This window comes from Hydra viridissima, unplaced genomic scaffold (genome assembly GCF_058129835.1).
Source record: "Hydra viridissima isolate aposymbiotic clone 2 unplaced genomic scaffold, HvirCarnegie_v1 scaffold_14, whole genome shotgun sequence".
Classification (NCBI taxonomy): Eukaryota; Metazoa; Cnidaria; class Hydrozoa; order Anthoathecata; family Hydridae; genus Hydra; species Hydra viridissima.
In genome coordinates, this window is record NW_028324313.1 from 7,240,850 (window position 1) to 7,262,820 (window position 21,971).

General features: G+C 46.8%; 1 protein-coding gene across 1 annotated transcript; it reads left to right on the top strand.

Moving 5' to 3' along the window:
- The first annotated feature begins 88 nt into the window (after window positions 1-88).
- LOC145180882 (uncharacterized) lies at window positions 89-20,952 on the top strand. The gene is made up of 33 exons (XM_090071409.1): window positions 89-226; window positions 399-495; window positions 965-1,363; window positions 1,656-1,728; window positions 2,049-2,728; window positions 3,149-3,221; window positions 3,477-4,030; window positions 4,451-4,523; window positions 4,779-5,332; window positions 5,753-5,825; window positions 6,081-6,634; window positions 7,055-7,127; window positions 7,383-7,936; window positions 8,357-8,429; window positions 8,685-9,238; window positions 9,659-9,731; window positions 9,987-10,540; window positions 10,961-11,033; window positions 11,289-11,842; window positions 12,263-12,335; window positions 12,591-13,144; window positions 13,565-13,637; window positions 13,893-14,446; window positions 14,867-14,939; window positions 15,195-15,748; window positions 16,169-16,241; window positions 16,497-17,050; window positions 17,471-17,543; window positions 17,799-18,352; window positions 18,773-18,845; window positions 19,101-19,654; window positions 20,075-20,147; window positions 20,295-20,952. Exons 1-33 carry the CDS (start codon window positions 172-174, stop codon window positions 20,859-20,861), a joined length of 10,095 nt encoding a protein of 3,364 aa, XP_089927535.1. The 5' UTR covers window positions 89-171; the 3' UTR covers window positions 20,862-20,952.
- Window positions 20,953-21,971: the final 1,019 nt, after the last annotated feature.

Below are 21,971 nucleotides of genomic sequence, written 5' to 3' on the forward strand. Positions count from 1 at the left end.
CTAATATGAAGCGGGAGTCGTTGACAGACAGCTATAACACAGTTGAGTTAACTTGCTCACGAGCTGTGAAAAACAGCTTTTATCTATGACAAGTTCATCTCAATTTGGCGTGAAGCAGATACTTGAGTAATGGAGATTTAAATCTTCATTATTTTTTTAATATAAAAAGTTATGCTTATAAAGCTATTACTAGTAATTTTGTCTTCAGAGATTGCTGCATTTAAAGGTATTATTTGAGCATTGTCTTATTATGTAATTATTTTACCAATTTATCATCCCAGGTTTATCAATAAAAGGTAAAAATCAATAGCTGTTTGTATTAAACTTGCTAGATGTAGTTTTACTCGAAGCCTAAATGCAAGATTGTATATAATACGATATTTCATTTTATTATGCAGCACCAGATGAGCAAGAAGACACTGAAATTTACAAGAAATCTCTGAAGAGAAAACTGTCTCCTTTCATTCTAAAATTGACCCAAGATGTGAAAAAAAGGTAAGAATCAAAGAAAAAAAAAATTAAATAGGTCGATGGCAGTGCATCCCTGTCTCCAATATCATTAACCAAACTGATGGAGATTTCACTAATAAAAAGTTGAGCATTTATGTCATATCGAAATTAAAAATTGTCTTGCTCAAGGATCTCTTCTTAAAGTTGAAATAGAGAAAGGCAGAAGATGTTTTTATAAGTGCAGTTAAAAGTTTATTTAAAAGGTTTTGATTAAGATAGGAAAACGCCAAAGATTGTAATACTTTGTAAAGATTGTAATATAGTGAATAAATAAAGTTTGGAACGAAAATAAAAGTTCTACACCATTAAAACTTGACGGGTAAATAAAAGAAACTTTGTTCCATTAAAACTCCAAGAAAGAAAAGTAACACCTCCATTAAATGGACGGGATTTTAAAAATTGGGTAGAATAAGAAAATTATATTAAATAACATTTAAAAAAATGTTTTTTTTAGTTACAAAGAAAATTTAAAGCACGGAAACAGTTTTCTTACCGAAGAGGTAAACGACATTAAAAATCATTTTAAAAAGCTGAGTATGGAAAATAAGGATCACATCAAACACACAGCATTTCCATTAAATATTAAAAAAAGAAAAACATCACGAAAATACAAAGTAGATGTAAAAAATGATAAAAGACAGTTAGATGAAGGAAATATTTATGATATTTTAAACAAAGTTCTTGAAGAACCCAACTTACAACTGAATCCAATAACTCATCAAAATGCCGAAAGCTTTCATAAGTACATAGAAGACACCAGTACAATGAAAAATGTCAACGAAGGGGAAAACTCGGATTTTCTGTGTGATATGGAAAATACAAAGTTGGCGGAAGGACAAGAGCTGTCGTATTGGTAAACAATTATTCTTGCAAGGATTTTTTCATAATTTTTTTTTTCCTCTCGATTTTGGCATTTTCACTTGAAATTTGAATCTGTGGAAAGCTCGAAATCTTCTTCATGTGCATAAGAAATGATTTCAATAAATACTTAAAGAATAGTACTTGTCGTATTAAAGACTTAAGAATGAAAGCTAAGAGACGCGCAACCTAAAAAAAACACTTATTGAATTTCAGAAAATTACTTTTATCAGATAATAGCAGTTTTGTTAAAAAAAAATATATATTAAAAAGCCTTTGTAATTTAGGAACTCTAATAACTGCAAACCAACTTTGGCAATAGAAAACAATTACGGCATCGGAATGGGAAACAATTTAAATGTAAGTAGTTGCATTAAATATAAAAACATTTCAAAAAAAAAGAAATAAATTTGGAACATAACCATCTATTGGATTCCCGTACAAACTAAAGAAAAGTTTGAATGAACGATCGATTACTTAAGAAATTTAAGAGATATAAATCTTAACATACAAACACAAATATGAGTAAATTAAACACAAATTAATCATATAAAAAATTTACACCATGAAATGATAAATACGAGGATTTTCGGATATAAATCAAAACTAACTCCGTAAATAGAATTAAATAAATAAAAGTTTAAGATCATAACAAAAAAAATAAATTCAATGGGATTTAGATATTGTGGGAAAGCAAAAATGATCTGGCAAATCAAAATAAAATATTAGTAAATGGGGTAAACCCTTGCAAGTTCCGCGAAACTTCTTACCTTGATCGGAAAAACACAGAACCTTCAGAACATCTGGACACAATAATTGTAAATAACAAACAAGAACCATGTGAAAAAAGAGAAAACTTCATAAAAACCAGCGCTCCAGAAATAAACAAAATGATGTATGAAAACGAGTATAATAAACAAAGAATGCCAATAACATATCGCACTTCAGAAACTGGTTCCGAAAATATAGGATTTATTAATTCAAGAATAAATAAAATAACAGAAAATATCGACTTTGAAAGACTAACATCACCGGCATATAACGAAATCTCTAAATCGGGAAAAACCAATGAAAAAGTTGATACAGAAAACAACAACTTAAACATGAAGACAAAAGAATCGGAAGGAAGCGCGTTCGATCAAGTCGGAGTGAGAGCGCACAACGTTTTCCGCAAAATTCACGGGGTTGCCGATTTGCAACTGGATGCGCAGATGTCTGAGTCCGCGCAGAAATATGCCGTTTACTTAGCAGGCATACAAACGTTGAAGCATGCTGAGCTCGCAGACGAAGGCGAAAACCTGGCGTATGCATGTCGCTCTGACGGAAGGGAAATGACTGCTGCAGAAGCGGTAAAGGACTGGTGAGTTTTCTAAAATGCTCTTTGATTTTCAGCGCTAAAACGCGTACGTGCTTTGAACTCGAGTTAGGATGCGTCGCTCCAGGCCAGTCTAACGCGGAGAGAAAGCGTCGCTCGTTTTCACTTACTCACCGTTGTGGCGGTGCTTAATGAAAGGGCGTCGGCTCGAAGGCATTTTGCTGTGTTTTACGGAGCTGTTGTGGACTTTTTTGATGTTCGGTTGTTTAAAAGACAACTGTTCATCTGCACAGTCACTTCAGCCCGGCGTAAACGCTTCGCCGCGCAACTGCTTCGGCCGCTTCTTGCTTTGTGAACGAAACGCGCGTATTAACGCCTGTAAATCGAAGCCCTTGAATGGTTGAACTGGAGCGAGTTTGTTGTGTACTGAAACAGCGCGTGACAGTTTCGGACTGCAATGTTTAGGTACTCTGAGGTGTGCAAGCGAGGATACACGTTTGGCAGCGAGGGCACTTCCGGTACGGGACACTTTACTCAAGTAAGTGGATACGCTAGTTTGACGATTTTTACTTTTGTTCTGTTTGTCTAACACCGCATTTGCCTTTGATTCCGCTTGATTGCTGCTCGCTGAGAAGGTATGCGGGAAAAGTTTGCAGGCGACGAGATCGCCACATTACTTGCATTTCGTAAACTAAGACGTCTAGGCCATAGAGTGTTTGTTATTGTTCGACGAAGCAATTCTGTCGGGCAGCTCGTTCAGGAGCAGTTGTTATCGGTACAAGCTTGTTTTTAGGTGGTGTGGAAAGGTAGCACATTCGTTGGCATGGGTATGGCGGTCTCAAACAAAGGCGGTATGCTTTGCACGTACGTTGTTGCGCGATACAAACCGGCTGGAAACGTAGCGTCGCAATACAAAGAAAACGTGCTGGCTGGATCCTTTGCATCGGAGAGTCCGTGCAGCAAGTTAGACAGTTTAATGATCAGTGCAGCGCTAGGCGGCGCTTTGAATGGTGCGTCCGGTGCAGCTGGTGGCGATTCTGAAGCTGGCGCAGCCAATGTGGAAAACGGCGCGGCCTTTTCAAACTCGAAGACGAGCCCGGGAGAATCGGAAGGAAGCGCGTTCGATCAAGTCGGAGTGAGAGCGCACAACGTTTTCCGCAAAATTCACGGGGTTGCCGATTTGCAACTGGATGCGCAGATGTCTGAGTCCGCGCAGAAATATGCCGTTTACTTAGCAGGCATACAAACGTTGAAGCATGCTGAGCTCGCAGACGAAGGCGAAAACCTGGCGTATGCATGTCGCTCTGACGGAAGGGAAATGACTGCTGCAGAAGCGGTAAAGGACTGGTGAGTTTTCTAAAATGCTCTTTGATTTTCAGCGCTAAAACGCGTACGTGCTTTGAACTCGAGTTAGGATGCGTCGCTCCAGGCCAGTCTAACGCGGAGAGAAAGCGTCGCTCGTTTTCACTTACTCACCGTTGTGGCGGTGCTTAATGAAAGGGCGTCGGCTCGAAGGCATTTTGCTGTGTTTTACGGAGCTGTTGTGGACTTTTTTGATGTTCGGTTGTTTAAAAGACAACTGTTCATCTGCACAGTCACTTCAGCCCGGCGTAAACGCTTCGCCGCGCAACTGCTTCGGCCGCTTCTTGCTTTGTGAACGAAACGCGCGTATTAACGCCTGTAAATCGAAGCCCTTGAATGGTTGAACTGGAGCGAGTTTGTTGTGTACTGAAACAGCGCGTGACAGTTTCGGACTGCAATGTTTAGGTACTCTGAGGTGTGCAAGCGAGGATACACGTTTGGCAGCGAGGGCACTTCCGGTACGGGACACTTTACTCAAGTAAGTGGATACGCTAGTTTGACGATTTTTACTTTTGTTCTGTTTGTCTAACACCGCATTTGCCTTTGATTCCGCTTGATTGCTGCTCGCTGAGAAGGTATGCGGGAAAAGTTTGCAGGCGACGAGATCGCCACATTACTTGCATTTCGTAAACTAAGACGTCTAGGCCATAGAGTGTTTGTTATTGTTCGACGAAGCAATTCTGTCGGGCAGCTCGTTCAGGAGCAGTTGTTATCGGTACAAGCTTGTTTTTAGGTGGTGTGGAAAGGTAGCACATTCGTTGGCATGGGTATGGCGGTCTCAAACAAAGGCGGTATGCTTTGCACGTACGTTGTTGCGCGATACAAACCGGCTGGAAACGTAGCGTCGCAATACAAAGAAAACGTGCTGGCTGGATCCTTTGCATCGGAGAGTCCGTGCAGCAAGTTAGACAGTTTAATGATCAGTGCAGCGCTAGGCGGCGCTTTGAATGGTGCGTCCGGTGCAGCTGGTGGCGATTCTGAAGCTGGCGCAGCCAATGTGGAAAACGGCGCGGCCTTTTCAAACTCGAAGACGAGCCCGGGAGAATCGGAAGGAAGCGCGTTCGATCAAGTCGGAGTGAGAGCGCACAACGTTTTCCGCAAAATTCACGGGGTTGCCGATTTGCAACTGGATGCGCAGATGTCTGAGTCCGCGCAGAAATATGCCGTTTACTTAGCAGGCATACAAACGTTGAAGCATGCTGAGCTCGCAGACGAAGGCGAAAACCTGGCGTATGCATGTCGCTCTGACGGAAGGGAAATGACTGCTGCAGAAGCGGTAAAGGACTGGTGAGTTTTCTAAAATGCTCTTTGATTTTCAGCGCTAAAACGCGTACGTGCTTTGAACTCGAGTTAGGATGCGTCGCTCCAGGCCAGTCTAACGCGGAGAGAAAGCGTCGCTCGTTTTCACTTACTCACCGTTGTGGCGGTGCTTAATGAAAGGGCGTCGGCTCGAAGGCATTTTGCTGTGTTTTACGGAGCTGTTGTGGACTTTTTTGATGTTCGGTTGTTTAAAAGACAACTGTTCATCTGCACAGTCACTTCAGCCCGGCGTAAACGCTTCGCCGCGCAACTGCTTCGGCCGCTTCTTGCTTTGTGAACGAAACGCGCGTATTAACGCCTGTAAATCGAAGCCCTTGAATGGTTGAACTGGAGCGAGTTTGTTGTGTACTGAAACAGCGCGTGACAGTTTCGGACTGCAATGTTTAGGTACTCTGAGGTGTGCAAGCGAGGATACACGTTTGGCAGCGAGGGCACTTCCGGTACGGGACACTTTACTCAAGTAAGTGGATACGCTAGTTTGACGATTTTTACTTTTGTTCTGTTTGTCTAACACCGCATTTGCCTTTGATTCCGCTTGATTGCTGCTCGCTGAGAAGGTATGCGGGAAAAGTTTGCAGGCGACGAGATCGCCACATTACTTGCATTTCGTAAACTAAGACGTCTAGGCCATAGAGTGTTTGTTATTGTTCGACGAAGCAATTCTGTCGGGCAGCTCGTTCAGGAGCAGTTGTTATCGGTACAAGCTTGTTTTTAGGTGGTGTGGAAAGGTAGCACATTCGTTGGCATGGGTATGGCGGTCTCAAACAAAGGCGGTATGCTTTGCACGTACGTTGTTGCGCGATACAAACCGGCTGGAAACGTAGCGTCGCAATACAAAGAAAACGTGCTGGCTGGATCCTTTGCATCGGAGAGTCCGTGCAGCAAGTTAGACAGTTTAATGATCAGTGCAGCGCTAGGCGGCGCTTTGAATGGTGCGTCCGGTGCAGCTGGTGGCGATTCTGAAGCTGGCGCAGCCAATGTGGAAAACGGCGCGGCCTTTTCAAACTCGAAGACGAGCCCGGGAGAATCGGAAGGAAGCGCGTTCGATCAAGTCGGAGTGAGAGCGCACAACGTTTTCCGCAAAATTCACGGGGTTGCCGATTTGCAACTGGATGCGCAGATGTCTGAGTCCGCGCAGAAATATGCCGTTTACTTAGCAGGCATACAAACGTTGAAGCATGCTGAGCTCGCAGACGAAGGCGAAAACCTGGCGTATGCATGTCGCTCTGACGGAAGGGAAATGACTGCTGCAGAAGCGGTAAAGGACTGGTGAGTTTTCTAAAATGCTCTTTGATTTTCAGCGCTAAAACGCGTACGTGCTTTGAACTCGAGTTAGGATGCGTCGCTCCAGGCCAGTCTAACGCGGAGAGAAAGCGTCGCTCGTTTTCACTTACTCACCGTTGTGGCGGTGCTTAATGAAAGGGCGTCGGCTCGAAGGCATTTTGCTGTGTTTTACGGAGCTGTTGTGGACTTTTTTGATGTTCGGTTGTTTAAAAGACAACTGTTCATCTGCACAGTCACTTCAGCCCGGCGTAAACGCTTCGCCGCGCAACTGCTTCGGCCGCTTCTTGCTTTGTGAACGAAACGCGCGTATTAACGCCTGTAAATCGAAGCCCTTGAATGGTTGAACTGGAGCGAGTTTGTTGTGTACTGAAACAGCGCGTGACAGTTTCGGACTGCAATGTTTAGGTACTCTGAGGTGTGCAAGCGAGGATACACGTTTGGCAGCGAGGGCACTTCCGGTACGGGACACTTTACTCAAGTAAGTGGATACGCTAGTTTGACGATTTTTACTTTTGTTCTGTTTGTCTAACACCGCATTTGCCTTTGATTCCGCTTGATTGCTGCTCGCTGAGAAGGTATGCGGGAAAAGTTTGCAGGCGACGAGATCGCCACATTACTTGCATTTCGTAAACTAAGACGTCTAGGCCATAGAGTGTTTGTTATTGTTCGACGAAGCAATTCTGTCGGGCAGCTCGTTCAGGAGCAGTTGTTATCGGTACAAGCTTGTTTTTAGGTGGTGTGGAAAGGTAGCACATTCGTTGGCATGGGTATGGCGGTCTCAAACAAAGGCGGTATGCTTTGCACGTACGTTGTTGCGCGATACAAACCGGCTGGAAACGTAGCGTCGCAATACAAAGAAAACGTGCTGGCTGGATCCTTTGCATCGGAGAGTCCGTGCAGCAAGTTAGACAGTTTAATGATCAGTGCAGCGCTAGGCGGCGCTTTGAATGGTGCGTCCGGTGCAGCTGGTGGCGATTCTGAAGCTGGCGCAGCCAATGTGGAAAACGGCGCGGCCTTTTCAAACTCGAAGACGAGCCCGGGAGAATCGGAAGGAAGCGCGTTCGATCAAGTCGGAGTGAGAGCGCACAACGTTTTCCGCAAAATTCACGGGGTTGCCGATTTGCAACTGGATGCGCAGATGTCTGAGTCCGCGCAGAAATATGCCGTTTACTTAGCAGGCATACAAACGTTGAAGCATGCTGAGCTCGCAGACGAAGGCGAAAACCTGGCGTATGCATGTCGCTCTGACGGAAGGGAAATGACTGCTGCAGAAGCGGTAAAGGACTGGTGAGTTTTCTAAAATGCTCTTTGATTTTCAGCGCTAAAACGCGTACGTGCTTTGAACTCGAGTTAGGATGCGTCGCTCCAGGCCAGTCTAACGCGGAGAGAAAGCGTCGCTCGTTTTCACTTACTCACCGTTGTGGCGGTGCTTAATGAAAGGGCGTCGGCTCGAAGGCATTTTGCTGTGTTTTACGGAGCTGTTGTGGACTTTTTTGATGTTCGGTTGTTTAAAAGACAACTGTTCATCTGCACAGTCACTTCAGCCCGGCGTAAACGCTTCGCCGCGCAACTGCTTCGGCCGCTTCTTGCTTTGTGAACGAAACGCGCGTATTAACGCCTGTAAATCGAAGCCCTTGAATGGTTGAACTGGAGCGAGTTTGTTGTGTACTGAAACAGCGCGTGACAGTTTCGGACTGCAATGTTTAGGTACTCTGAGGTGTGCAAGCGAGGATACACGTTTGGCAGCGAGGGCACTTCCGGTACGGGACACTTTACTCAAGTAAGTGGATACGCTAGTTTGACGATTTTTACTTTTGTTCTGTTTGTCTAACACCGCATTTGCCTTTGATTCCGCTTGATTGCTGCTCGCTGAGAAGGTATGCGGGAAAAGTTTGCAGGCGACGAGATCGCCACATTACTTGCATTTCGTAAACTAAGACGTCTAGGCCATAGAGTGTTTGTTATTGTTCGACGAAGCAATTCTGTCGGGCAGCTCGTTCAGGAGCAGTTGTTATCGGTACAAGCTTGTTTTTAGGTGGTGTGGAAAGGTAGCACATTCGTTGGCATGGGTATGGCGGTCTCAAACAAAGGCGGTATGCTTTGCACGTACGTTGTTGCGCGATACAAACCGGCTGGAAACGTAGCGTCGCAATACAAAGAAAACGTGCTGGCTGGATCCTTTGCATCGGAGAGTCCGTGCAGCAAGTTAGACAGTTTAATGATCAGTGCAGCGCTAGGCGGCGCTTTGAATGGTGCGTCCGGTGCAGCTGGTGGCGATTCTGAAGCTGGCGCAGCCAATGTGGAAAACGGCGCGGCCTTTTCAAACTCGAAGACGAGCCCGGGAGAATCGGAAGGAAGCGCGTTCGATCAAGTCGGAGTGAGAGCGCACAACGTTTTCCGCAAAATTCACGGGGTTGCCGATTTGCAACTGGATGCGCAGATGTCTGAGTCCGCGCAGAAATATGCCGTTTACTTAGCAGGCATACAAACGTTGAAGCATGCTGAGCTCGCAGACGAAGGCGAAAACCTGGCGTATGCATGTCGCTCTGACGGAAGGGAAATGACTGCTGCAGAAGCGGTAAAGGACTGGTGAGTTTTCTAAAATGCTCTTTGATTTTCAGCGCTAAAACGCGTACGTGCTTTGAACTCGAGTTAGGATGCGTCGCTCCAGGCCAGTCTAACGCGGAGAGAAAGCGTCGCTCGTTTTCACTTACTCACCGTTGTGGCGGTGCTTAATGAAAGGGCGTCGGCTCGAAGGCATTTTGCTGTGTTTTACGGAGCTGTTGTGGACTTTTTTGATGTTCGGTTGTTTAAAAGACAACTGTTCATCTGCACAGTCACTTCAGCCCGGCGTAAACGCTTCGCCGCGCAACTGCTTCGGCCGCTTCTTGCTTTGTGAACGAAACGCGCGTATTAACGCCTGTAAATCGAAGCCCTTGAATGGTTGAACTGGAGCGAGTTTGTTGTGTACTGAAACAGCGCGTGACAGTTTCGGACTGCAATGTTTAGGTACTCTGAGGTGTGCAAGCGAGGATACACGTTTGGCAGCGAGGGCACTTCCGGTACGGGACACTTTACTCAAGTAAGTGGATACGCTAGTTTGACGATTTTTACTTTTGTTCTGTTTGTCTAACACCGCATTTGCCTTTGATTCCGCTTGATTGCTGCTCGCTGAGAAGGTATGCGGGAAAAGTTTGCAGGCGACGAGATCGCCACATTACTTGCATTTCGTAAACTAAGACGTCTAGGCCATAGAGTGTTTGTTATTGTTCGACGAAGCAATTCTGTCGGGCAGCTCGTTCAGGAGCAGTTGTTATCGGTACAAGCTTGTTTTTAGGTGGTGTGGAAAGGTAGCACATTCGTTGGCATGGGTATGGCGGTCTCAAACAAAGGCGGTATGCTTTGCACGTACGTTGTTGCGCGATACAAACCGGCTGGAAACGTAGCGTCGCAATACAAAGAAAACGTGCTGGCTGGATCCTTTGCATCGGAGAGTCCGTGCAGCAAGTTAGACAGTTTAATGATCAGTGCAGCGCTAGGCGGCGCTTTGAATGGTGCGTCCGGTGCAGCTGGTGGCGATTCTGAAGCTGGCGCAGCCAATGTGGAAAACGGCGCGGCCTTTTCAAACTCGAAGACGAGCCCGGGAGAATCGGAAGGAAGCGCGTTCGATCAAGTCGGAGTGAGAGCGCACAACGTTTTCCGCAAAATTCACGGGGTTGCCGATTTGCAACTGGATGCGCAGATGTCTGAGTCCGCGCAGAAATATGCCGTTTACTTAGCAGGCATACAAACGTTGAAGCATGCTGAGCTCGCAGACGAAGGCGAAAACCTGGCGTATGCATGTCGCTCTGACGGAAGGGAAATGACTGCTGCAGAAGCGGTAAAGGACTGGTGAGTTTTCTAAAATGCTCTTTGATTTTCAGCGCTAAAACGCGTACGTGCTTTGAACTCGAGTTAGGATGCGTCGCTCCAGGCCAGTCTAACGCGGAGAGAAAGCGTCGCTCGTTTTCACTTACTCACCGTTGTGGCGGTGCTTAATGAAAGGGCGTCGGCTCGAAGGCATTTTGCTGTGTTTTACGGAGCTGTTGTGGACTTTTTTGATGTTCGGTTGTTTAAAAGACAACTGTTCATCTGCACAGTCACTTCAGCCCGGCGTAAACGCTTCGCCGCGCAACTGCTTCGGCCGCTTCTTGCTTTGTGAACGAAACGCGCGTATTAACGCCTGTAAATCGAAGCCCTTGAATGGTTGAACTGGAGCGAGTTTGTTGTGTACTGAAACAGCGCGTGACAGTTTCGGACTGCAATGTTTAGGTACTCTGAGGTGTGCAAGCGAGGATACACGTTTGGCAGCGAGGGCACTTCCGGTACGGGACACTTTACTCAAGTAAGTGGATACGCTAGTTTGACGATTTTTACTTTTGTTCTGTTTGTCTAACACCGCATTTGCCTTTGATTCCGCTTGATTGCTGCTCGCTGAGAAGGTATGCGGGAAAAGTTTGCAGGCGACGAGATCGCCACATTACTTGCATTTCGTAAACTAAGACGTCTAGGCCATAGAGTGTTTGTTATTGTTCGACGAAGCAATTCTGTCGGGCAGCTCGTTCAGGAGCAGTTGTTATCGGTACAAGCTTGTTTTTAGGTGGTGTGGAAAGGTAGCACATTCGTTGGCATGGGTATGGCGGTCTCAAACAAAGGCGGTATGCTTTGCACGTACGTTGTTGCGCGATACAAACCGGCTGGAAACGTAGCGTCGCAATACAAAGAAAACGTGCTGGCTGGATCCTTTGCATCGGAGAGTCCGTGCAGCAAGTTAGACAGTTTAATGATCAGTGCAGCGCTAGGCGGCGCTTTGAATGGTGCGTCCGGTGCAGCTGGTGGCGATTCTGAAGCTGGCGCAGCCAATGTGGAAAACGGCGCGGCCTTTTCAAACTCGAAGACGAGCCCGGGAGAATCGGAAGGAAGCGCGTTCGATCAAGTCGGAGTGAGAGCGCACAACGTTTTCCGCAAAATTCACGGGGTTGCCGATTTGCAACTGGATGCGCAGATGTCTGAGTCCGCGCAGAAATATGCCGTTTACTTAGCAGGCATACAAACGTTGAAGCATGCTGAGCTCGCAGACGAAGGCGAAAACCTGGCGTATGCATGTCGCTCTGACGGAAGGGAAATGACTGCTGCAGAAGCGGTAAAGGACTGGTGAGTTTTCTAAAATGCTCTTTGATTTTCAGCGCTAAAACGCGTACGTGCTTTGAACTCGAGTTAGGATGCGTCGCTCCAGGCCAGTCTAACGCGGAGAGAAAGCGTCGCTCGTTTTCACTTACTCACCGTTGTGGCGGTGCTTAATGAAAGGGCGTCGGCTCGAAGGCATTTTGCTGTGTTTTACGGAGCTGTTGTGGACTTTTTTGATGTTCGGTTGTTTAAAAGACAACTGTTCATCTGCACAGTCACTTCAGCCCGGCGTAAACGCTTCGCCGCGCAACTGCTTCGGCCGCTTCTTGCTTTGTGAACGAAACGCGCGTATTAACGCCTGTAAATCGAAGCCCTTGAATGGTTGAACTGGAGCGAGTTTGTTGTGTACTGAAACAGCGCGTGACAGTTTCGGACTGCAATGTTTAGGTACTCTGAGGTGTGCAAGCGAGGATACACGTTTGGCAGCGAGGGCACTTCCGGTACGGGACACTTTACTCAAGTAAGTGGATACGCTAGTTTGACGATTTTTACTTTTGTTCTGTTTGTCTAACACCGCATTTGCCTTTGATTCCGCTTGATTGCTGCTCGCTGAGAAGGTATGCGGGAAAAGTTTGCAGGCGACGAGATCGCCACATTACTTGCATTTCGTAAACTAAGACGTCTAGGCCATAGAGTGTTTGTTATTGTTCGACGAAGCAATTCTGTCGGGCAGCTCGTTCAGGAGCAGTTGTTATCGGTACAAGCTTGTTTTTAGGTGGTGTGGAAAGGTAGCACATTCGTTGGCATGGGTATGGCGGTCTCAAACAAAGGCGGTATGCTTTGCACGTACGTTGTTGCGCGATACAAACCGGCTGGAAACGTAGCGTCGCAATACAAAGAAAACGTGCTGGCTGGATCCTTTGCATCGGAGAGTCCGTGCAGCAAGTTAGACAGTTTAATGATCAGTGCAGCGCTAGGCGGCGCTTTGAATGGTGCGTCCGGTGCAGCTGGTGGCGATTCTGAAGCTGGCGCAGCCAATGTGGAAAACGGCGCGGCCTTTTCAAACTCGAAGACGAGCCCGGGAGAATCGGAAGGAAGCGCGTTCGATCAAGTCGGAGTGAGAGCGCACAACGTTTTCCGCAAAATTCACGGGGTTGCCGATTTGCAACTGGATGCGCAGATGTCTGAGTCCGCGCAGAAATATGCCGTTTACTTAGCAGGCATACAAACGTTGAAGCATGCTGAGCTCGCAGACGAAGGCGAAAACCTGGCGTATGCATGTCGCTCTGACGGAAGGGAAATGACTGCTGCAGAAGCGGTAAAGGACTGGTGAGTTTTCTAAAATGCTCTTTGATTTTCAGCGCTAAAACGCGTACGTGCTTTGAACTCGAGTTAGGATGCGTCGCTCCAGGCCAGTCTAACGCGGAGAGAAAGCGTCGCTCGTTTTCACTTACTCACCGTTGTGGCGGTGCTTAATGAAAGGGCGTCGGCTCGAAGGCATTTTGCTGTGTTTTACGGAGCTGTTGTGGACTTTTTTGATGTTCGGTTGTTTAAAAGACAACTGTTCATCTGCACAGTCACTTCAGCCCGGCGTAAACGCTTCGCCGCGCAACTGCTTCGGCCGCTTCTTGCTTTGTGAACGAAACGCGCGTATTAACGCCTGTAAATCGAAGCCCTTGAATGGTTGAACTGGAGCGAGTTTGTTGTGTACTGAAACAGCGCGTGACAGTTTCGGACTGCAATGTTTAGGTACTCTGAGGTGTGCAAGCGAGGATACACGTTTGGCAGCGAGGGCACTTCCGGTACGGGACACTTTACTCAAGTAAGTGGATACGCTAGTTTGACGATTTTTACTTTTGTTCTGTTTGTCTAACACCGCATTTGCCTTTGATTCCGCTTGATTGCTGCTCGCTGAGAAGGTATGCGGGAAAAGTTTGCAGGCGACGAGATCGCCACATTACTTGCATTTCGTAAACTAAGACGTCTAGGCCATAGAGTGTTTGTTATTGTTCGACGAAGCAATTCTGTCGGGCAGCTCGTTCAGGAGCAGTTGTTATCGGTACAAGCTTGTTTTTAGGTGGTGTGGAAAGGTAGCACATTCGTTGGCATGGGTATGGCGGTCTCAAACAAAGGCGGTATGCTTTGCACGTACGTTGTTGCGCGATACAAACCGGCTGGAAACGTAGCGTCGCAATACAAAGAAAACGTGCTGGCTGGATCCTTTGCATCGGAGAGTCCGTGCAGCAAGTTAGACAGTTTAATGATCAGTGCAGCGCTAGGCGGCGCTTTGAATGGTGCGTCCGGTGCAGCTGGTGGCGATTCTGAAGCTGGCGCAGCCAATGTGGAAAACGGCGCGGCCTTTTCAAACTCGAAGACGAGCCCGGGAGAATCGGAAGGAAGCGCGTTCGATCAAGTCGGAGTGAGAGCGCACAACGTTTTCCGCAAAATTCACGGGGTTGCCGATTTGCAACTGGATGCGCAGATGTCTGAGTCCGCGCAGAAATATGCCGTTTACTTAGCAGGCATACAAACGTTGAAGCATGCTGAGCTCGCAGACGAAGGCGAAAACCTGGCGTATGCATGTCGCTCTGACGGAAGGGAAATGACTGCTGCAGAAGCGGTAAAGGACTGGTGAGTTTTCTAAAATGCTCTTTGATTTTCAGCGCTAAAACGCGTACGTGCTTTGAACTCGAGTTAGGATGCGTCGCTCCAGGCCAGTCTAACGCGGAGAGAAAGCGTCGCTCGTTTTCACTTACTCACCGTTGTGGCGGTGCTTAATGAAAGGGCGTCGGCTCGAAGGCATTTTGCTGTGTTTTACGGAGCTGTTGTGGACTTTTTTGATGTTCGGTTGTTTAAAAGACAACTGTTCATCTGCACAGTCACTTCAGCCCGGCGTAAACGCTTCGCCGCGCAACTGCTTCGGCCGCTTCTTGCTTTGTGAACGAAACGCGCGTATTAACGCCTGTAAATCGAAGCCCTTGAATGGTTGAACTGGAGCGAGTTTGTTGTGTACTGAAACAGCGCGTGACAGTTTCGGACTGCAATGTTTAGGTACTCTGAGGTGTGCAAGCGAGGATACACGTTTGGCAGCGAGGGCACTTCCGGTACGGGACACTTTACTCAAGTAAGTGGATACGCTAGTTTGACGATTTTTACTTTTGTTCTGTTTGTCTAACACCGCATTTGCCTTTGATTCCGCTTGATTGCTGCTCGCTGAGAAGGTATGCGGGAAAAGTTTGCAGGCGACGAGATCGCCACATTACTTGCATTTCGTAAACTAAGACGTCTAGGCCATAGAGTGTTTGTTATTGTTCGACGAAGCAATTCTGTCGGGCAGCTCGTTCAGGAGCAGTTGTTATCGGTACAAGCTTGTTTTTAGGTGGTGTGGAAAGGTAGCACATTCGTTGGCATGGGTATGGCGGTCTCAAACAAAGGCGGTATGCTTTGCACGTACGTTGTTGCGCGATACAAACCGGCTGGAAACGTAGCGTCGCAATACAAAGAAAACGTGCTGGCTGGATCCTTTGCATCGGAGAGTCCGTGCAGCAAGTTAGACAGTTTAATGATCAGTGCAGCGCTAGGCGGCGCTTTGAATGGTGCGTCCGGTGCAGCTGGTGGCGATTCTGAAGCTGGCGCAGCCAATGTGGAAAACGGCGCGGCCTTTTCAAACTCGAAGACGAGCCCGGGAGAATCGGAAGGAAGCGCGTTCGATCAAGTCGGAGTGAGAGCGCACAACGTTTTCCGCAAAATTCACGGGGTTGCCGATTTGCAACTGGATGCGCAGATGTCTGAGTCCGCGCAGAAATATGCCGTTTACTTAGCAGGCATACAAACGTTGAAGCATGCTGAGCTCGCAGACGAAGGCGAAAACCTGGCGTATGCATGTCGCTCTGACGGAAGGGAAATGACTGCTGCAGAAGCGGTAAAGGACTGGTGAGTTTTCTAAAATGCTCTTTGATTTTCAGCGCTAAAACGCGTACGTGCTTTGAACTCGAGTTAGGATGCGTCGCTCCAGGCCAGTCTAACGCGGAGAGAAAGCGTCGCTCGTTTTCACTTACTCACCGTTGTGGCGGTGCTTAATGAAAGGGCGTCGGCTCGAAGGCATTTTGCTGTGTTTTACGGAGCTGTTGTGGACTTTTTTGATGTTCGGTTGTTTAAAAGACAACTGTTCATCTGCACAGTCACTTCAGCCCGGCGTAAACGCTTCGCCGCGCAACTGCTTCGGCCGCTTCTTGCTTTGTGAACGAAACGCGCGTATTAACGCCTGTAAATCGAAGCCCTTGAATGGTTGAACTGGAGCGAGTTTGTTGTGTACTGAAACAGCGCGTGACAGTTTCGGACTGCAATGTTTAGGTACTCTGAGGTGTGCAAGCGAGGATACACGTTTGGCAGCGAGGGCACTTCCGGTACGGGACACTTTACTCAAGTAAGTGGATACGCTAGTTTGACGATTTTTACTTTTGTTCTGTTTGTCTAACACCGCATTTGCCTTTGATTCCGCTTGATTGCTGCTCGCTGAGAAGGTATGCGGGAAAAGTTTGCAGGCGACGAGATCGCCACATTACTTGCATTTCGTAAACTAAGACGTCTAGGCCATAGAGTGTTTGTTATTGTTCGACGAAGCAATTCTGTCGGGCAGCTCGTTCAGGAGCAGTTGTTATCGGTACAAGCTTGTTTTTAGGTGGTGTGGAAAGGTAGCACATTCGTTGGCATGGGTATGGCGGTCTCAAACAAAGGCGGTATGCTTTGCACGTACGTTGTTGCGCGATACAAACCGGCTGGAAACGTAGCGTCGCAATACAAAGAAAACGTGCTGGCTGGATCCTTTGCATCGGAGAGTCCGTGCAGCAAGTTAGACAGTTTAATGATCAGTGCAGCGCTAGGCGGCGCTTTGAATGGTGCGTCCGGTGCAGCTGGTGGCGATTCTGAAGCTGGCGCAGCCAATGTGGAAAACGGCGCGGCCTTTTCAAACTCGAAGACGAGCCCGGGAGAATCGGAAGGAAGCGCGTTCGATCAAGTCGGAGTGAGAGCGCACAACGTTTTCCGCAAAATTCACGGGGTTGCCGATTTGCAACTGGATGCGCAGATGTCTGAGTCCGCGCAGAAATATGCCGTTTACTTAGCAGGCATACAAACGTTGAAGCATGCTGAGCTCGCAGACGAAGGCGAAAACCTGGCGTATGCATGTCGCTCTGACGGAAGGGAAATGACTGCTGCAGAAGCGGTAAAGGACTGGTGAGTTTTCTAAAATGCTCTTTGATTTTCAGCGCTAAAACGCGTACGTGCTTTGAACTCGAGTTAGGATGCGTCGCTCCAGGCCAGTCTAACGCGGAGAGAAAGCGTCGCTCGTTTTCACTTACTCACCGTTGTGGCGGTGCTTAATGAAAGGGCGTCGGCTCGAAGGCATTTTGCTGTGTTTTACGGAGCTGTTGTGGACTTTTTTGATGTTCGGTTGTTTAAAAGACAACTGTTCATCTGCACAGTCACTTCAGCCCGGCGTAAACGCTTCGCCGCGCAACTGCTTCGGCCGCTTCTTGCTTTGTGAACGAAACGCGCGTATTAACGCCTGTAAATCGAAGCCCTTGAATGGTTGAACTGGAGCGAGTTTGTTGTGTACTGAAACAGCGCGTGACAGTTTCGGACTGCAATGTTTAGGTACTCTGAGGTGTGCAAGCGAGGATACACGTTTGGCAGCGAGGGCACTTCCGGTACGGGACACTTTACTCAAGTAAGTGGATACGCTAGTTTGACGATTTTTACTTTTGTTCTGTTTGTCTAACACCGCATTTGCCTTTGATTCCGCTTGATTGCTGCTCGCTGAGAAGGTATGCGGGAAAAGTTTGCAGGCGACGAGATCGCCACATTACTTGCATTTCGTAAACTAAGACGTCTAGGCCATAGAGTGTTTGTTATTGTTCGACGAAGCAATTCTGTCGGGCAGCTCGTTCAGGAGCAGTTGTTATCGGTACAAGCTTGTTTTTAGGTGGTGTGGAAAGGTAGCACATTCGTTGGCATGGGTATGGCGGTCTCAAACAAAGGCGGTATGCTTTGCACGTACGTTGTTGCGCGATACAAACCGGCTGGAAACGTAGCGTCGCAATACAAAGAAAACGTGCTGGCTGGATCCTTTGCATCGGAGAGTCCGTGCAGCAAGTTAGACAGTTTAATGATCAGTGCAGCGCTAGGCGGCGCTTTGAATGGTGCGTCCGGTGCAGCTGGTGGCGATTCTGAAGCTGGCGCAGCCAATGTGGAAAACGGCGCGGCCTTTTCAAACTCGAAGACGAGCCCGGGAGAATCGGAAGGAAGCGCGTTCGATCAAGTCGGAGTGAGAGCGCACAACGTTTTCCGCAAAATTCACGGGGTTGCCGATTTGCAACTGGATGCGCAGATGTCTGAGTCCGCGCAGAAATATGCCGTTTACTTAGCAGGCATACAAACGTTGAAGCATGCTGAGCTCGCAGACGAAGGCGAAAACCTGGCGTATGCATGTCGCTCTGACGGAAGGGAAATGACTGCTGCAGAAGCGGTAAAGGACTGGTGAGTTTTCTAAAATGCTCTTTGATTTTCAGCGCTAAAACGCGTACGTGCTTTGAACTCGAGTTAGGATGCGTCGCTCCAGGCCAGTCTAACGCGGAGAGAAAGCGTCGCTCGTTTTCACTTACTCACCGTTGTGGCGGTGCTTAATGAAAGGGCGTCGGCTCGAAGGCATTTTGCTGTGTTTTACGGAGCTGTTGTGGACTTTTTTGATGTTCGGTTGTTTAAAAGACAACTGTTCATCTGCACAGTCACTTCAGCCCGGCGTAAACGCTTCGCCGCGCAACTGCTTCGGCCGCTTCTTGCTTTGTGAACGAAACGCGCGTATTAACGCCTGTAAATCGAAGCCCTTGAATGGTTGAACTGGAGCGAGTTTGTTGTGTACTGAAACAGCGCGTGACAGTTTCGGACTGCAATGTTTAGGTACTCTGAGGTGTGCAAGCGAGGATACACGTTTGGCAGCGAGGGCACTTCCGGTACGGGACACTTTACTCAAGTAAGTGGATACGCTAGTTTGACGATTTTTACTTTTGTTCTGTTTGTCTAACACCGCATTTGCCTTTGATTCCGCTTGATTGCTGCTCGCTGAGAAGGTATGCGGGAAAAGTTTGCAGGCGACGAGATCGCCACATTACTTGCATTTCGTAAACTAAGACGTCTAGGCCATAGAGTGTTTGTTATTGTTCGACGAAGCAATTCTGTCGGGCAGCTCGTTCAGGAGCAGTTGTTATCGGTACAAGCTTGTTTTTAGGTGGTGTGGAAAGGTAGCACATTCGTTGGCATGGGTATGGCGGTCTCAAACAAAGGCGGTATGCTTTGCACGTACGTTGTTGCGCGATACAAACCGGCTGGAAACGTAGCGTCGCAATACAAAGAAAACGTGCTGGCTGGATCCTTTGCATCGGAGAGTCCGTGCAGCAAGTTAGACAGTTTAATGATCAGTGCAGCGCTAGGCGGCGCTTTGAATGGTGCGTCCGGTGCAGCTGGTGGCGATTCTGAAGCTGGCGCAGCCAATGTGGAAAACGGCGCGGCCTTTTCAAACTCGAAGACGAGCCCGGGAGAATCGGAAGGAAGCGCGTTCGATCAAGTCGGAGTGAGAGCGCACAACGTTTTCCGCAAAATTCACGGGGTTGCCGATTTGCAACTGGATGCGCAGATGTCTGAGTCCGCGCAGAAATATGCCGTTTACTTAGCAGGCATACAAACGTTGAAGCATGCTGAGCTCGCAGACGAAGGCGAAAACCTGGCGTATGCATGTCGCTCTGACGGAAGGGAAATGACTGCTGCAGAAGCGGTAAAGGACTGGTGAGTTTTCTAAAATGCTCTTTGATTTTCAGCGCTAAAACGCGTACGTGCTTTGAACTCGAGTTAGGATGCGTCGCTCCAGGCCAGTCTAACGCGGAGAGAAAGCGTCGCTCGTTTTCACTTACTCACCGTTGTGGCGGTGCTTAATGAAAGGGCGTCGGCTCGAAGGCATTTTGCTGTGTTTTACGGAGCTGTTGTGGACTTTTTTGATGTTCGGTTGTTTAAAAGACAACTGTTCATCTGCACAGTCACTTCAGCCCGGCGTAAACGCTTCGCCGCGCAACTGCTTCGGCCGCTTCTTGCTTTGTGAACGAAACGCGCGTATTAACGCCTGTAAATCGAAGCCCTTGAATGGTTGAACTGGAGCGAGTTTGTTGTGTACTGAAACAGCGCGTGACAGTTTCGGACTGCAATGTTTAGGTACTCTGAGGTGTGCAAGCGAGGATACACGTTTGGCAGCGAGGGCACTTCCGGTACGGGACACTTTACTCAAGTAAGTGGTTAATCTTCATTTTCTGTTTTTAGTTTTTGTTTTTCAATTGTTTTTCTAATATTTTCTTAGATGGTCTTTTTTCTGTGGTTTTTTTTTTTGATCCTTCTTTTATTGTATATATATATATATTTTTTAATTTTTTTGAAGGTTGTTTGGAGAGGTAGTAAATATTTTGGGATTGGTAAAGCTAGCTTTGTTAAAGATGGATCACTTTGCACTATTTTTGTTGCTCGATATAAACCGAAGGGAAATGTTGCGATCGCATTTGAGGAGAACGTTTTACAGGGATGTTTTAGTTTTTCTGAATCGTGCAACAATCTTGTTTCTGAGGATTTTGGAGCAAAAGTTGTTGACATTCCAGTTGTTTTCTCTAATGAAGGTGATAAGTCTTTATTCGAGGGAACCTTTCGTTTAAACCATACTCTATCGTTGTTGTTTGAAAAGGGGGCGTTACATGCAGCGATGACTGAGGCTTTGAAAGGTCATGCTCGCACTTCTGATGATGATCATAAAAAGTATCTTGTAAATGTAAAAAATTTTAGTTCAGTTTCTTCCAATGGTGCAGTCGCTTCTTCATCTAGGAGTGTGAGAAAACATAAGTTGCATGCTGATGACATGTTGCATCGAGTGAAATCTTTCCTTCAATCAAAATTTAAGCGTCGGAAAACGGGTAAAATAATCCGTAAAAGAACTAGAATATTATTTCACTATTAGAGATATTACCAAGTGTATGTTTTTATTTAAGTGCCTTGTTTTTATTTTATTTTGATAATTTGTGGTGAAAAATGTTAAGCTATTTCTAAAACTAATGCCTTTTTTTTCTATTAATTACACAGGCAACGATAAAGAAATTTTCAAACGTGTTTTGCCTATTATTATGTATTTTTGCTGAGTCCGAGAAGGGAGCATATTCATGTTGGGTATGATCCATTTTTTAATAGCAGCAGCATGACTAAGTTAAATCGGACCAATTTGTTTTAAGCTTTTATCATTTGCGTCGCGGTTCATAATGTAAGGGTCTTTTTCCGAATAGTTTTTTTGGGTTCTACTTTTCGAGTTTTGGTCATTAGATAGTGCTTCAGAGCCATTAATTTTATGCTATTACTATCTGAGGTGTAAGACATAAGTTAGGTTGTAGCTTCCAACCATGATGAATTACTCATGTCTCCCCCTAGTAAGGTTTGAAGTTAGAAGCACTTTTACTTACAAAAGGCACTTTTACTTGTATTTTTACCATAATACACCTTCAAGTTGACCACCGTAAAACATCGTGGTGGCACCCATCTCATTGAATACTGTGGTATCAATTGTCCCAATTGAGGCAGTGCGAGTGACTGAGGTTTGATGGGCATTGACAGAATTAAGTAGCTCCATTCCTTCGTCGTGGAACTGTCCAACGAAGACAGTTCGTTAGTCTACGACCGGAATTTGTTGATTTCCAGTGTTGATAACTAGCAGTAAAGGCAAGAGAACAACTAAACATTGCGAGTATATGATTTGTCTCAGCAGATACTTCTCTGTTACTTTCTTTAGCACTCAATATGTTTCCTCGAAGAAGTGGCTGAGAAACATACCCTGAATTTTACAAGAAATTCCACCAAATGTAATGTCAACTTTGGTTAGGTTGAAGGCAATGAGTGTTTTTTCAGGTTGTCTGCCGAACGCTGTAGAGCTAGAACAAATAATAAGTACAAATCTCAAAAATTGGTATGCGATGTTTACGTCGAAGGTCCAATTTGTCTGAGTAAAATCACAGTTTACACGACTGTGGCGGACAATACAATCGATAGGCAAGGCGAAGTTGCCAGTGGCTTCCAGGTCCAT